General features: G+C 44.6%; 1 protein-coding gene across 11 annotated transcripts in view; it reads left to right on the top strand.

Annotated features, from left to right (window-relative positions):
• Positions 1-15,898, top strand: part of ptprfa (protein tyrosine phosphatase receptor type Fa) — a 384,726-nt gene that overhangs the window by 311,008 nt on the left and 57,820 nt on the right. For all 11 annotated transcript variants that reach the window (XM_042322293.1, XM_042322292.1, XM_042322296.1 and 8 more), the window contains 6 exons: positions 3,049-3,166; positions 8,291-8,732; positions 8,934-9,073; positions 10,260-10,357; positions 11,835-12,091; positions 14,071-14,152. In XM_042322293.1, coding sequence (XP_042178227.1) covers positions 3,049-3,166; positions 8,291-8,732; positions 8,934-9,073; positions 10,260-10,357; positions 11,835-12,091; positions 14,071-14,152 — 1,137 coding nt within the window. The remainder of the gene's footprint in view (positions 1-3,048; positions 3,167-8,290; positions 8,733-8,933; positions 9,074-10,259; positions 10,358-11,834; positions 12,092-14,070; positions 14,153-15,898) is intronic.

A 15,898-nucleotide genomic window follows, 5' to 3' on the forward strand; every position in this document is an offset into this window, starting at 1 on the left:
TCTTGTTGGGGACAGATCTTGTTGGGGACAGATCTTGTTGGGGACGGATATTGTTGGGGACAGATCTTGTTGAGGGCAGATATTGTTGGGGACAGATCTTGTTGGGGACAGATCTTGTTGGGGACAGATATTGTTGGGGACAGATATTGTTGGGGACAGATCTTGTTGGGGACAGATATTGTTGAGGGCAGATATTGTTGAGGGCAGATATTGTTGAGGGCAGATATTGTTGGGGACAGATCTTGTTGGGGACAGATATTGTTGAGGGCAGATCTTGTTGGGGACAGATCTTGTTGAGGACAGATCTTGTTGGGGACAGATCTTGTTGGGGACAGATCTTGTTGGGGACAGATATTGTTGAGGACAGATATTGTTGGGGACAGATCTTGTTGAGGGCATATATTGTTGGGGACAGATATTGTTGAGGGCAGATATTGTTGAGGGCAGATATTGTTGAGGACAGATCTTGTTGGGGACAGATCTTGTTGGGGACAGATATTGTTGGGGACAGATCTTGTTGGGGACAGATATTGTTGAGGGCAGATATTGTTGAGGGCAGATATTGTTGGGGACAGATCTTGTTGGGGACAGATATTGTTGAGGGCAGATATTGTTGGGGACAGATATTGTTGAGGGCAGATCTTGTTGAGGGCAGATCTTGTTGGGGACAGATCTTGTTGAGTGCAGATCTTGTTGAGGGCAGATCTTGTTGAGGGCAGATATTGTTGGGGACAGATATTTTGGGGACAGATCTTGTTGAGGGCAGATATTGTTGGGGACAGATCTTGTTGAGGGCAGATATTGTTGGGGACAGATCTTGTTGAGGGCAGATATTGTTGAGGGCAGATCTTGTTGAGGGCAGATATTGTTGGGGACAGATATTGTTGGGGACGGATCTTGTTGAGGGCAGATATTGTTGGGGACGGATCTTGTTGGGGACAGATCTTGTTGTGGACAGATCTTGTTGGGGACAGATATTGTTGGGGACAGATCTTGTTGGGGACAGATCTTGTTGGGGACAGACCTTGTTGGGGACAGATATTGTTGAGGGCAGATCTTGTGGAGGGCAGATCTTGTGGAGGGCAGATCTTGTGGAGGGCAGATCTTGTGGAGGGCAGATCTTGTGGATGGCAGATCTTGTGGAGGGCAGATCTTGTGGAGGGCAGATCTTGTGGAGGGCAGATCTTGTTGGGGACAGATATTGTTGGGGACAGATATTGTTGGGGACAGATCTTGTTGGGGACAGATCTTGTTGGGGACAGATATTGTTGGGGACAGATCTTGTTGGGGACAGATCTTGTTGGGGACAGATCTTGTTGGGGACAGATCTTGTTGGGGACAGATCTTGTTGGGGACAGATATTGTTGGGGACAGATATTGTTGGGGACAGATATTGTTGGGGACAGATCTTGTTGGGGACAGATCTTGTTGGGGGCAGATATTGTTGAGGACAGATATTGTTGGGGACAGATATTGTTGGGGACAGATATTGTTGGGAACAGATCTTGTTGGGAACAGATATTGTTGGGGACAGATATTGTTGGGGACAGATATTGTTGGGGACAGATATTGTTGGGGACAGATCTTGTTGGGGACAGATCTTGTTGAGGGCAGATCTTGTTGGGGGCAGATCTTGTTGAGGGCAGATCTTGTTGGGGACAGATCTTGTTGGGGACAGATCTTGTTGGGGACAGATATTGTTGAGGACAGATATTTTTGGGGACAGATCTTGTGGAGGGCAGATATTGTTGGAGACAGATCTTGTTGGGGACAGATCTTGTTGGGGACAGATCTTGTTGGGGACAGATCTTGTTGGGGACAGATATTGTTGAGGACAGATATTGTTGAGGACAGATATTGTTGAGGACAGATCTTGTTTGGGACAGATATTGTTGGGGACAGATCTTGTGGAGGGCAGATCTTGTTGGGGACAGATATTGTTGAGGGCAGATCTTGTTGGGGGCAGATCTTGTTGGGGACAGATCTTGTTGGGGACAGATCTTGTTGGGGACAGATCTTGTTGGGGACAGATCTTGTTGAGGCCAGATCTTGTTGGGGGCAGATCTTGTTGAGGGCAGATCTTGTTGGGGACAGATCTTGTTGGGGACAAATATTGTGGAGGGCAGATCTTGTTGGGGACAGATCTTGTTGGGGACAGATCTTGTTGGGGACAGATCTTGTTGAGGGCAGATCTTGTTGGGGACAGATCTTGTTGGGGGCAGATCTTGTTGGGGACAGATCTTGTTGGGGACAGATCTTGTTGAGGGCAGATCTTGTTGGGGACAGATCTTGTTGGGGACAGATCTTGTTGGGGACAGATCTTGTTGGGGACAGATCTTGTTGAGGCCAGATCTTGTTGGGGGCAGATCTTGTTGAGGGTAGATCTTGTTGGGGACAGATCTTGTTGGGGACAAATATTGTGGAGGGCAGATCTTGTTGGGGACAGATCTTGTTGGGGACAGATCTTGTTGGGACAGATCTTGTTGAGGGCAGATCTTGTTGGGGACAGATCTTGTTGGGGGCAGATCTTGTTGGGGACAGATCTTGTTGGGGACAGATCTTGTTGAGGGCAGATCTTGTTGGGGACAGATCTTGTTGAGGGCAGATCTTGTTGAGGACAGATCTTGTTGGGGACAGATCTTGTTGGGGACAGATCTTGTTGGGGGCAGATCTTGTTGGGGACAGATCTTGTTGGGGACAGATCTTGTTGGGGACAGATCTTGTTGGTGACAGATATTGTTGGGGACAGATCTTGTTGAGGACAGATCTTTTACCCTCTCTGTAACCATTTCTCAGAAAGAACTTCAATGTCTTCGCAGTGTTTAAAATGCTACACTGATGTATGGAATGTGTGTGTGTGTGTGTGTGTGTGTGTGTGTGTGTGTGTGTGTGTGTGTGTGTGTGTGTGTGTGTGTGTGCGTGCGTTTGAGTGCCTAACCCTCCCGGAGTGAACTCAACACAGTACAGTGGGTGAAGGCTGGGAAATTGTGTTAGCCGTCATCATAGCATTAGCCTCACCCAGGCTGTTTAAACTTTTCTCTCCCCTAGGAGGCTGTTATAACAGGCCTGCTCCCTGAGACCACCTACTCTGTCACCGTGGCAGCCTACACCACCAAGGGGGACGGGGCACGCAGTAAGGCCAAGGTGGTCACCACCACTGGAGCAGGTGTGTACAGCTACACACACATGCACACATGCAAAGACACACACACACACACGCACAAACTGCGCTGATCAGCTGGCAAGGGTCTTTACTGACATTTTCAACCTCTCCCTTACCCAGTCTGTAATACAAACATGTTTCAAGCAGGCAGCCATAGTCCCTGCGCCCAAGAACGCCAAGGTAAACTTTTTAAATGACTATCGCACCGTAGCACTCACATCTGTAGCCATGAAATGCTACTGAAAGGCTGGTCATGGCTCACAACAACATCATCCCAGACACCCTGTATCTACTCCAATTCCATACCTCCCCAACAAAACCTTATTCGACGCAATCTTTATTGCACTCAACACTGCCCTCGCCCACCTGGACAAGAGGATCACCTATGTGAGAATGTTGATCATTGACTACAGCTCAGCGTTCAACACCATAGTACCCTCCAAGCCCATCACTTAAGCTAAGGACTCTGGGACTGAACACAGAAATGACAGTGGTAGGCCTGGTCACCAACGGTGATGAGGCAGCCTATAGGGAGGTGGTCAGAGACCTGGCAGTGGGGTGCCAGGACAACAACCTCTCCCTCAACGTCAGTAGGACAAAGGAGGTAATTGTGGACTACAGGAAACAGAGGGTCGAGCATGCCCCAATTCACATTGACAGGGCTGTAGTGGAGCGGGTCGAGTTCCTCAGTGTCCACATCAATAAGGATCTATCCTGGTCCACACACACCAACACAGTCGTGAAGAGGGCACAACAATGCCTCTTCCCCCTCAGGAGGCTGAAAAGATTTGGCATGGGCCCTCAGATCCTCAAAACGTTTTACAGCTGCACAATTGAGACCATCTTGACTGGCTAAGTCACTGCATGGTATGTATGGCAACTACTTGGCATCTGACCGCAAGGCGCTAGAGGGTAGTGTGTATAGCCTAGTACATCACTGGGGCTGAGCTCCCTGCCATCCAGGACCTCTATAACAGAGTGTTTCAGAGCAAGGCCCTAAACATTTTCGAAGTCTCCAGCCAACCAAGTCATAGATGGTTTTCTATCTTACTGCACAGCAAGCCGTACCGATGCAGTCTGGAACCAACAGGACCCTGAACAGCTCTTACCCCCAAGCCTGCTAAATAGATGGTCCGGGTAGATATTTGGTTAGCTATTTAACTGTCTGCATTGACCCTTTTCGAACAAACTTTTTTGACTCATCACATATGCTGCTGCTACTGTTTATTATCTATACTGTTGCCTAGTCACATCCTAGTTATATGTACATACTATATGTATATATATATACATTTGAAGTCGGAATATTGCATATACTTTTACATTTTTCGACCACTCCACACATTTCTTGTTAACAAACTATAGTTTTGGCAAGTCGGTTAAGACATCTACTTTGTGCATGACACAAGTGATTTTTCCAACAATTGTTTACAAACAGATTATTTCACTTATAATTCACTGTGTCACAATTCCAGTGGGTCAGAAGTTTACATACAGTAAGTTGACTGTGCCTTTAAACATCTTGGAAAATTCAATAAAATGATGTCATGGCTTTAGAAGCTTCTGCATTCAGCACAAGCATTCAGCACAAGCATTCAGCACAAGCATTTCGCTACACTCGCATTAACATCTGCTAACCATGTGTATGTGACAAATAAAATTTGATTTGATTTGATTTCTGATAGGCTAATTGACATCATTTGAGTCTATTGGAGGTTTACCTGTGGATGTATTTCAAGGCCTACCTTCAAACTCAGTGCCTCTTTGCTTGACATCATGGGTAAATCAAAAGAAATCAGCCAAGACCTCAGAAACAAAATTGTAGACCTCCACAGGTCTGGTTCATCCTTGGGAGCAATTTCCAAACGCCTGAAGGTACCACACTCATCTGTACAAACAATAGTACACAAGTATAAACACCATGGGACCACGCAGCCATCATACCGCTCAGGAAGGAGACGCGTTCTGTCTCCTAGAGATGAACGTACTTTGGTGCAAAAAGTGCAAATCAATCCCAGAACAACAGCAAAGGACCTTGTGAAGATGCAGGAGGAAACAGGTAAAAATGTAAAACGAGTCCTATATTTACATAATCTGGAAGGCCCCTCAGCAAGGAAGAAGCTACTGCTCCAAAACCGCCATAAAAAACCCAGACTACGATTTGCAACTGCACATGGGGACAAAGATCGTAGTTTTTGGAGAAATGTCCTCTGGTCTGATGAAACAAAAATAGAACTGTTTGGCCATAATGACCATTGTTATGTTTAGAGGAAACAGGGGGAGGCTTGCAAGCTGAAGAACACCATCCCAACCGTGAAGCACGGGGGTGGCTGCATCATGTTGTGGGGGTCCATGGCTGCAGGAGGGTCTGGTGCACTTCACACAATAGAGGGCATCATGAGGAAAGAAAAATTATGTGAATATATTGAAGCAACATCTCAAGACATCGGTCAGGAAGTTAAAGCTTGGTCACAAATGGGTCTTCCAAACGGACAATGACCGCAGGCATACTTCCAAAGTTGTGGCAAAATGGCTTAAGGACAACAAAGTCAAGGTATTAGAGTGGCCATCACAAAGCCCTGACCTCAATCCTATAGAACATGTGTGGGCAGAACTGAAAAAGTGTGTGTGAGCAAGGAGGCCTACAAACCTGACTCAGTTACACCAGCTGTCAGGAGGAGTGGGCCAAAATTCACCCAACTTATTGTGGGAAGCTTCTGGAAGTCTCCCCAAAACGTTCGACCCAAGTTAAACAATTTAAAGGCAATGATATCAAATACTAATTGAGCTTATGTAAACTTCTGGCCCACTGGGACTGTGATGAAAGAAATAAAAGCTGAAATAAATAATTATATTATTCTGACATTTCACATTCTTAAAATAAAGTGGTGATCCTCACTGACCTAAAACAGGGAATTTTTACTAGGATTAAATGTCATGAATTGTGAGAAACTGAGTTTTTAATGTATTTGGCTAAGGTGTATGTACACTTCCGACTTCAACTGTATCTACGTCAATTACCATTTACCCCTGCACATCGACTCTGTCATGGTCCACTGTATATAGCCAAGTTATCGTTACTCATTGTTTATTTATTAATGAAGGCAGCTACAGCTTCCTAGTGTGACAGTGACAGGGCTGTGTAAGTTGTGGCCGGTGGGGGTTTTAGTTTTTTAGAGAGAGCATGGGAATTGAGTTCATAGAAAGTTGAGAAGAAGAAGTCCTGGTGTGAGTTTCCGTGATAACGTCACTGCAGTCAAAACTACAAACTGAACAGTAGTACCCACTTTAACTGACTTGACCTGAAACTTCCCTCTTACTCTGACTACACACTATGGCTGCCTCCATGACTACACACTATGGCTGCCTCCATGACTACACACTATGGTTGCCTCCCAAATTGCACCCTATTCCTCATGTAGTTCACTACTGTTGACCAATAATACTCTGGTTAAAAGTAGTGCACTATATACAGTAGGGCAGGGATGGGCAACTATGATAGGGGACACAAGAAAACGGAACTCATCATGTGGGGCTGCAGTAGCTTTGGGTCTGCGTAACCACATAAAGTAATACATATATTTTTAGTTTTAAAGTTAATTTCCTGCAATTCTGCACATTTTGCCATGGGGCATAGAGAAAATGTTGCCGTTTTAAAGCAAGTTTGCTGCAATACTACGCATGTTACCATGGGGCAGAAAGAAGATTTTGCAATTTTAGAACTCATTTCATGCAGTTCTACTAATTTTGCCATCGGGCAGAGAGAAAGATATGCAGTTTTACAACTCATTTCATGAAATTCTACACCTACACAATTTGCCATAGGGGGAGGTAAATGTTTGCAGTTTTTAACATGATAACTGATGATCAATGGGCCCACCCCGGGTGGTAATTCGACCATGCTTACTACAAGGTTAGATAGCTGGTAACTAGACTCATTTACCAATATGGGAAAAAAATGCTGACATGGGCTAATTGAGTGACTGCTGATGCACAACCACATTTCAAAATTGCACCTTGTGTATTCTATTATTCTAACTCTCAAAAGTAAGTTGAGACCCGGACTGTTGTTGTTGTTGTTGTGAAATTGGTCCGCAATCCTACAAAAGGGGGCTATAGGGAATAGGGGGCCATTTCGGACACAGAAATCAGCAGGCCCTTATAGTTTACTGGTCCCCCATGGTCTTAATGGTTAGAGTAACAGCAGTAATTGTCCAGTATATTTACATTTTACAGTGGTAACTTATGGTAGTACTGAATAATACTGTAGTGGTAGTAATCATTTAAGTGTTCTGTGTCATTAATAAGTGTGTCCGTTGTCATTATTAAGTGTTAGTGTCATTATTAAGTGTGTTCTATGTCATTATTAAGTGTGTTCTGTGTCATTATTTAGTGTGTCCTGTGTCATTATTTAGTGTGTTCTGTGTCATTATTTAGTGTGTTCTGTGTCATTATTAAGTGTGTCCTGTGTCATTATTAAGTGTGTCCTGTGTCATTATTAAGTGTGTCCTGTGTCATTATTTAGTGTGTTCTGTGTCATTATTAAGTGTGTTCTGTGTCATTATTAAGTGTGTCCTGTGTCATTATTTAGTGTGTTCTGTGTCATTATTTAGTGTGTTCTGTGTCATTATTTAGTGTGTCTTGTGTCATTATTTAGTGTGTCCTGTGTCATTATTTAGTGTGTCCTGTGTCATTATTTAGTGTGTTCTGTGTCATTATTTAGTGTGTCCTGTGTCATTATTTAGTGTGTCTTGTGTCACTATTTAGTGTGTCCTGTGTCATTATTTAGTGTGTTCTGTGTCATTATTTAGTGTGTCCTGTGTCATTATTCAGTGTGTCCTGTGTCATTATTTAGTGTGTTCTGTGTCATTATTAAGTGTGTTCTGTGTCATTATTAAGTGTGTTCTGTGTCATTATTTAGTGTGTCTTGTGTCACTATTTAGTGTGTCCTGTGTCATTATTCAGTGTGTCCTGTGTCATTGTTAAGTGTGTTCTGTGTCATTATTATGTGTGTTGTTTGCAATTATTATGTGTGTTATATGTCATTATTAAGTGTGGTCTATGTCATTATTAAGTGTGTTCTATGTCATTATGCTAATGATCCTAATTCCTCTCTCTGCCCGTTAGTCCCAGGCAGGCCCACTATGATGATCAGTACCACCATTGGTAACACAGCCCTCATCCAGTGGCAACCACCGAAGGAGATGGTGGGAGAGCATGTTGGCTACCAGCTTCAGTACAAACGTATGGAGGAGGAGTCGTTCACTGTAAAGGACTTGAAGAAGACAGACGACCACTTCACTGTCACCGGCCTGCACAAGGGCGCCACGTACGTCTTCAAGCTCTGCGCCAAGAACCGGGCGGGCACCGGCGAGGAGTACGTGAAGGAGATTACGACGCCGGACGATGTGCCCAGCAGTTACCCCCAGAACCTGAGTGTCGTAGGCCTGACCACGACTACTACCAAGCTGGCCTGGGAGCCTCCGGCGCTGGCTGAGAGGAACGGGAGGATCGTCCAGTACGTGGTGGTGTACAGAGATATCAACAGCCAACAGAACCACACCAATAGGTATTATTAAGATGATTCACTTTTTCCAGTCCCCTGTACAGTCCCCTGTACAGTCCCCTGTACAGTCCTCTGCCCTTTATAAAGTCTAGATGTTTTTTGTTGTATTTTATGTTCTGTAAGGAGTTCTGACGACACAAACACAATCAAATGCTTATTCTTATTAAAACACTAAAACCGATCTTATTGTTTCTATCTCAACAGCACGATAGAGACCCAGATGACCATCATGGGGCTGCAGCCTGATACCACCTATGACATCAGGGTCAGGGCTTTCACCAGCAAGGGAGCCGGACCAAACAGTCCTAGTATTCAGAGTAGGACCATGTCTACCTCCATGCCTGGTGAGAACTCACACACATGCTCTGTTGCACCCCCCATTACTTGAGTACACACATTATGCACCAGGGATCATTGCATGTAAGCCCAAAGGTCGGGGGAACCGACACACACGCGCACACACATCCAGATAGGGCATGATCTTGTCTACCTCCATGCCTCGTGAGCTCTGCTGATCTCAATAAATAGTCTTACACAGGTGCAGACACACCAGACCCACATGTACAGATCCATGCAAACACACTCACTCACTCACTCACTCACTCACTCACTCACTCACTCACTCACTCACTCACTCACTCACTCACTCACTCATGCACGCACACACACACTCACATACATCTCACACACACACACACACACACACACACACACATCCAGTCTCTCTGGCACAGACAGGTCAGATGTTATGTGAGAGGAACATATGCGTAGCTGTGTGTGTGTGTGGAAGCTGGTGGCAACTGGACTAGATTGGAAGAACGAGTCCAGCGTAACCAGTACAGCACAGAGGAGGTTGGTGGCAGCTTAATTGGTGAGGACGGGCTCATGGTAATGGCTGGAGTGGAATGGTATCAAAGCCATTCGCTCCATTCCGGACATTATTATGAGCCGTCCTCCCCTCAGCAGCCTCCTATGGTACAGCAGACCAGTACAGCAGTACCAGTACAGCAGTACCAGGGAACACTCCTTACATGTTATTAGGGTACATCAATACATGTTTATCCCCCTGCTGCTAGCTATTTATAGTCAAGCTTCACAGTGCCAGTTAGCACCTTCATACTACTGTGTGTGTGTGTGTGTGTATGTCTGTTTGTGTGCTTGTGCGTGTGCTCGTGCGTGTGCTCTTGTGTGTGTCTATAGTAAAGTTGAATGTAGAGTAAAGCTCATGGGAGTAGCCTTGGTGTTAAAGTGTAAATGCAATAACATCCCTTAATATGACCATTAAAAAGTACAGGTCAGAGAACTTTGACATTTTTAAAATAGAGATGTTTCATAAGCTGTTAGTCAGCCATCTATCTTAAACCCTGTCTGCTACTAGTGTCTACTACTATTAATGTAGCGCTGTTCTTCCAGGATGCTCTAGGGTTCCCCTAGCTGTCATTATATAGGAAGTACAGATGACGTTGCTCTTTTATAATTCATCCTCTGTGTGTCCACTCTCCCCCTTTCTCCCTCCTCCAACTCCCCCAGAGTTCACCAAAAACTTTGGTGTGAAAACTGTGATGAAGACCTCTGTCCTGCTGACTTGGGAAGTGCCAGAAACCTACAAGTCTCAAGTGCCTTTCAAGGTAAGTCAGGAAGAACATCTACAACCTGACAGGAGTCATTGTCTCACGTCAGATAGACTTTCATCTGTGCTGATTGTTGAGGGAGCAGTGGCAAAATTACCGTTCCATGGGCATAAGATGCTATAGGATATGGGCATAAGATGCTATAGGATATGGACATAAGGTGCTATAGGATATGGACATAAGGTGCTATAGGATATGGACATAAGGTGCTATAGGATATGGACATAAGGTGCTATAGGATATGGACATAAGGTGCTATAGGATATGGACATAAGGTGCTATAGGATATGGACATAAGGTGCTATAGGATATGGACATAAGGTGCTATAGGATATGGACATAAGGTGCTATAGGATATGGACATAAGGTGCTATAGGATATGGACATAAGGTGCTATAGGATATGGACATAAGTGCTATAGGATATGGACATAAGGTGCTATAGGATATGGACATAAGGTGCTATAGGATATGGACATAAGGTGCTATAGGATATGGACATAAGGTGCTATAGGATAATAAGGTGCATAGGATATGGACATAACATATAGGATATGGACATAAGGTGCTATAGGATATGGACATAAGGTGCTATAGGATATGGACAAAGGTGCTATAATGGACATAAGGTGCTATAGGATATGGACATAAGGTGCTATAGGATATGGACATAAGGTGCTATAGGATATGGATATAAGGTGCTATAGGATATGGGCATAAGGTGCTATAGGATATGGACATAAGGTGCTGTAAGATATGGACATAAGGTGCTGTAAGATATGGACATAAGATGCTATAGGATATGGACATAAGGTGCTGTAGGATATGGACATAAGGTGCTGTAGGATATGGACATAAGATGCTATAGGATATGGACATAAGGTGCTGTAGGATATGGACATGAGGTGCTGTAAGATATGGACATAAGGTGCTGTAAGATATGGACATGCTTGAAATCATCAGACAGGCTCTAACATACCTCATTACCAATAACCCATACCTCTCCTGAGGTAGAAAGGAAAAGGGGGGAATACAATCACAAGAAAGTAGAATTATACTGCACTTCACTCTATCCATTCAACAAAGGACTATTGCCAGTGAATATGATAGAGACTTCATTGTATGCCTGACCTCTGTGATGGCCAAGAGGTGTTCTGTGTGAAACTCATTGACCAGAGCACCCCCTGTTGGTTAGAATTTATACGAGAGAGAGAGTGAGAGAGTGAGTGAGTGAGGGAATGTGTGCAGTTGGGTTGGTGGGTGGCAGTGGAGGCTGGTGGGAGGAAGGACTCATTGTAGTGGCTGAAATTGAATATTTGGAATGGAGTCAGACATGTGTTTTCCATATGTTTGATGTGTTTGATACCGTTCCATTAATTCCATTCGAGCCATTACAATGAGCCTGTCCTGCTATAGCTCCTCCCACCAGCCTCCACTGGTGTGTGTGTGTAACACTTCTTTCTGTGTCTATCTAGATCCTGTATAACCAGCAGAGTGTGGAGGTGCAGGGGAACCTGAAGAGGAAGCTGATCACGAGGCTGCAGCCAGACACAGACTACAGCTTTGTGTTGATGTCTAGAGGGAACAGTGCTGGGGGTCTACAGCAGCAGGTCTCCATCAGGACCGCCCCGGACCTGCTCAAGACCAAACCCATCCAATACCAACACCACCCAGAGGAGGGGGGCAAGCTCACCATCACCCTACCCAGAGTCCCCACCACCGCCCCTATCAGGTCTGTTGTGTCTATCACCATCACCCTACCCAGAGTCCCCACCACCACCCCTATCAGGTCTGTTGTGTCTATCACCATCACCCTACCCAGAGTCCCCACCACCACCCCTATCAGGTCTGTTGTGTCTATCACCATCACCCTACCCAGAGTCCCCACCACCGCCCCTATCAGGTCTGTTGTGTCTATCACCATCACCCTACCCAGAGTCCCCACCACCGCCCCTATCAGGCCTGTTGTGTCTATCACCATCATCATCAGTGTCTCTGCTACAACTAGGGCTATCACCACCTTCCTTCCTGGTCAATGCTGGTCAATGCTGGTCAATGCTGGTCAATGCTGGTCAATGCTGGTCAATGCTGGTCAATGCTGGTCAATGCTGTGTGTGTGTGTGTGTGTGTGTGTGTGTGTGTGTGTGTGTGTGTGTGTGTGTGTGTGTGTGTGTGTGTGTGTGTGTGTGTGTGTGTGTGTGTGTGTGTGTGTGCGTGTAAAGGCATGATTATAATTGTTTGTGCTAAAACACTGTCAGCTCCTGAGTCACCATTCCTGAGTCACCAACGGAGGACCTGGGGTGATTGTTCCTTAGTCTTCAGTCCACTGAATACAACAGGGCTTTCTCAATCCCTATAGCTATTAGTATCATTTATTAGTGCTACTGCTAGTATTATACACCCTCATGCTGTACTCACTATCGTTGCATACAACAACATGAATCCTCCACCACCACTATACCAGCTATCTCCTTAAGACTGCAGGGGATAGACACGGATTTGTGAGCTGTTGCTATTGTACGTTGTCTTGGTGGATGTTGTGCTACGTCATCCGTTCATCTCTGTGTCTGCAGGCCATATCTCAGAGCCATACTGTTAAAAGGAATACCCTGCACTTTGTAAGGAGCTGAGAGAAGATTTAGACAGAGAGTGGATGATGCACAGCAGAGTTTTGATAGGCTGTGCTGGCTGGACGTTAGGAGAAGGCTTTCCCCACCAGACACACAGAAAACAACATGGCCTTTAATGTTAATGCTAAATCAATAGCCTCAGACGCGCACGAGGAGACACACACACACACAAGCTGTGTCCGCCGGGGCTGTCTAGATGGAGAACTACTCCTTTGCCTTTATATCCATCCTTGTCTGCTACACAGTTTCACATTTCTTCTCAGTGGTAGAGCAGTAGAGAAAACACTGTTAGGGCTGTAGTCTGGCCTTGTCCCAGATTAGCCTGTAATAATTACCAGTGAAAACCTTCAAAAATAGCCTGTATCTGAAAAATCTGTGCTATTAAGAATAGACATGTTTACAGTGGCTTTCTGCTACTCTTCCAATACAGCAGAAAGCCATTTCTTCAAGAGTTTATTTCAAATGGTAACTAATAAGAGATCAGGGGCCCAATGCAGAAACTGCATTTTCACACAAGGTACTTTTTATTCCCCTGCTACTCAGACAGACTTACAAATTACTTGGACTTAATTGTGTTTCAAGTGCTTGTTTCTCAAAAGAAACAGGAACAGCTAAGCCTTAATAAGCAGAGCCAGGAGGAGTGATAAACAAAGACAACTCATTTAACAATACAATCAGTATTTTAATGATCTGGCCATGGGGATGGGAGTGTGTGTATATATATATGGGAGGGAGGGATTTCTATGTTTGAGTACTTCTGGCTGTGGAGAATGGATTGAGGCCTTAGTGGAGCCTGCATGTGGTGACAAAACAGATATCTGAAAAACTGTGTTTTACACACGCACACACACACACACTCATTCACACACACACACACACACACACACACACACACACACACACACACACACACACACACACACACACACACACACACACACACACACACACACACACACACACACACACTCACACACACACACACACACACACACACACACACACACACACACACACACACACACACACTCATTCACACACACCCTGATCTTACTCACCCTGCCTGTCTCTCCCTCTTCAGATGGTACTACATAGTGGTGGTTCCTGTCACACCAGCCACACTACGTAGGTGGGAGAACCCTGAAGATATGGACCTGGATGAGGTGCGTGTGTGTGTGTGTGTGTGTGTGTGTGTGTGTGTGTGTGTGTGTGTGTGTGTGTGTGCATCAACAGCACTTCCTCTGGGCACAAACCAAAAAACAGCACTGTCTTCCATAGCACCATTAAATATGTAGCATCTTCTGTCTCTGCCCCCCTCACCTCCTCTCTGATTACAGTATTCTCAGCTTTCAGTATACATTTAAATCGTCCTTTATGCGCTTAACGTCTGGTTTCTCTGTGCAAGATGGTGATTTCCATTTAAACAATACACTTTACATGTATTATTTCAAGTTCTTGGGTTCTTGAGACACTTAAAACACACCTAAAAAGCTGCTATAACATTTTTTGTTTTGCGTTATTAATATGGACCTTTTGGGGTTCAATACCTTCTTATGTTTTCTCATGAGTTAGCTTTCTCTCAATCTACTGTCGTCTGCAGAAAAAAGACGGCAACCTCTTGAACATCCAAAAACATAAGAGCGCGTTAAATGAATATACCTGGATACAAACAAAGCATATTTAGACAGCAAGATATGCTTTCTCATTGTCAGACTTTCTTCTTTTGTCATCTAAATCATTGCCATTGCTGCAGTTTTATAGGGTAGAAAAATGGTGTTTTCTGTATGAAGTGGGTTGGTTAAAGTTTTATCGAGCAACAGTGAACAAGGTTATAGGGGTGGTATACATAAAAATGTCATGTTGACTTTCTAGGAATCTGTAGAATGCCTCAGACATTCTCTCCGAGTACATCCTCTCCCCGTTGTAATACAGAGTGATGAAGAGGGATAAGGTCACATGACCAGTTTACATCACAATGTAATATGGACTTTCCAGGAACTGTGGAATTGTAAAACGTCTCAAGCATCATATCCCAGCGTTTTCAAAGGGACGATGGTAATTCGGTTTGTCTGTTTATTGTGCTAGCTTGACCATGAGGTGCTTGCAGTGCAGTAGCCCCTGGAAAGAGTTGAGACAGAAACAGACAGACAGAGATAGATAGAGGCAGATAGATGTCGTAAGATGCCCACTGAAGAGTCAATCTACAGACAATCTACAGACAATCTACATACAATCTACAGACACACACACATCTACCCCAGTTCTCCATCGGAGGTAGTAAATGAATTATCCCTCACACACACACAGATGGGAACACACACAAATGGGAACACACACACAAAGGAATAAACGTGCGTGTGCACACACACACACACACACACACACACACACACACACACACACACAGGAAGACACACACACACCAGAGGCTATGTAATTAAGCTGTGATCTCTCACCACAGCTGCAGGTCAGAGAGAGGTGAGAGAGGAGCAGGTATTTTACAGTCTGTCTGACTGCAGGACCAAGGTGTTATAAAACCTTAACTACTCTATGCTTTATTTGCAGTATGAGATTTGACCTGTGAGCCTAGAAGCACAATTAATTGTAGCCTATGGACACAGTTTATGAGCATAAAGAAAAGTATGTGTGTGTACTATATAACTGAGTATTTACTGTTTATATACAATAGAACACAACTTTATTATCGATTTGTCCAGTTTGGGGTTAAGAACCTTGCTAAAGGGCACAACAGTATGAGATTGTGTGTCTTTGAGTCTAAGTCTGCATCCCATTTAGCACCCTATTCCCTACATAGTATACTGGGTGGGCCCTAGTCAAAAGTATTGCACTATTTATGAAATAGGGTGCCATTTGGGCTGCAGCTAAGTAATCTCTGTGACGTCATGTCA

This window comes from Oncorhynchus tshawytscha, linkage group LG05, assembly GCF_018296145.1.
Source record: "Oncorhynchus tshawytscha isolate Ot180627B linkage group LG05, Otsh_v2.0, whole genome shotgun sequence".
In the NCBI taxonomy this organism is placed as follows: Eukaryota; Metazoa; Chordata; class Actinopteri; order Salmoniformes; family Salmonidae; genus Oncorhynchus; species Oncorhynchus tshawytscha.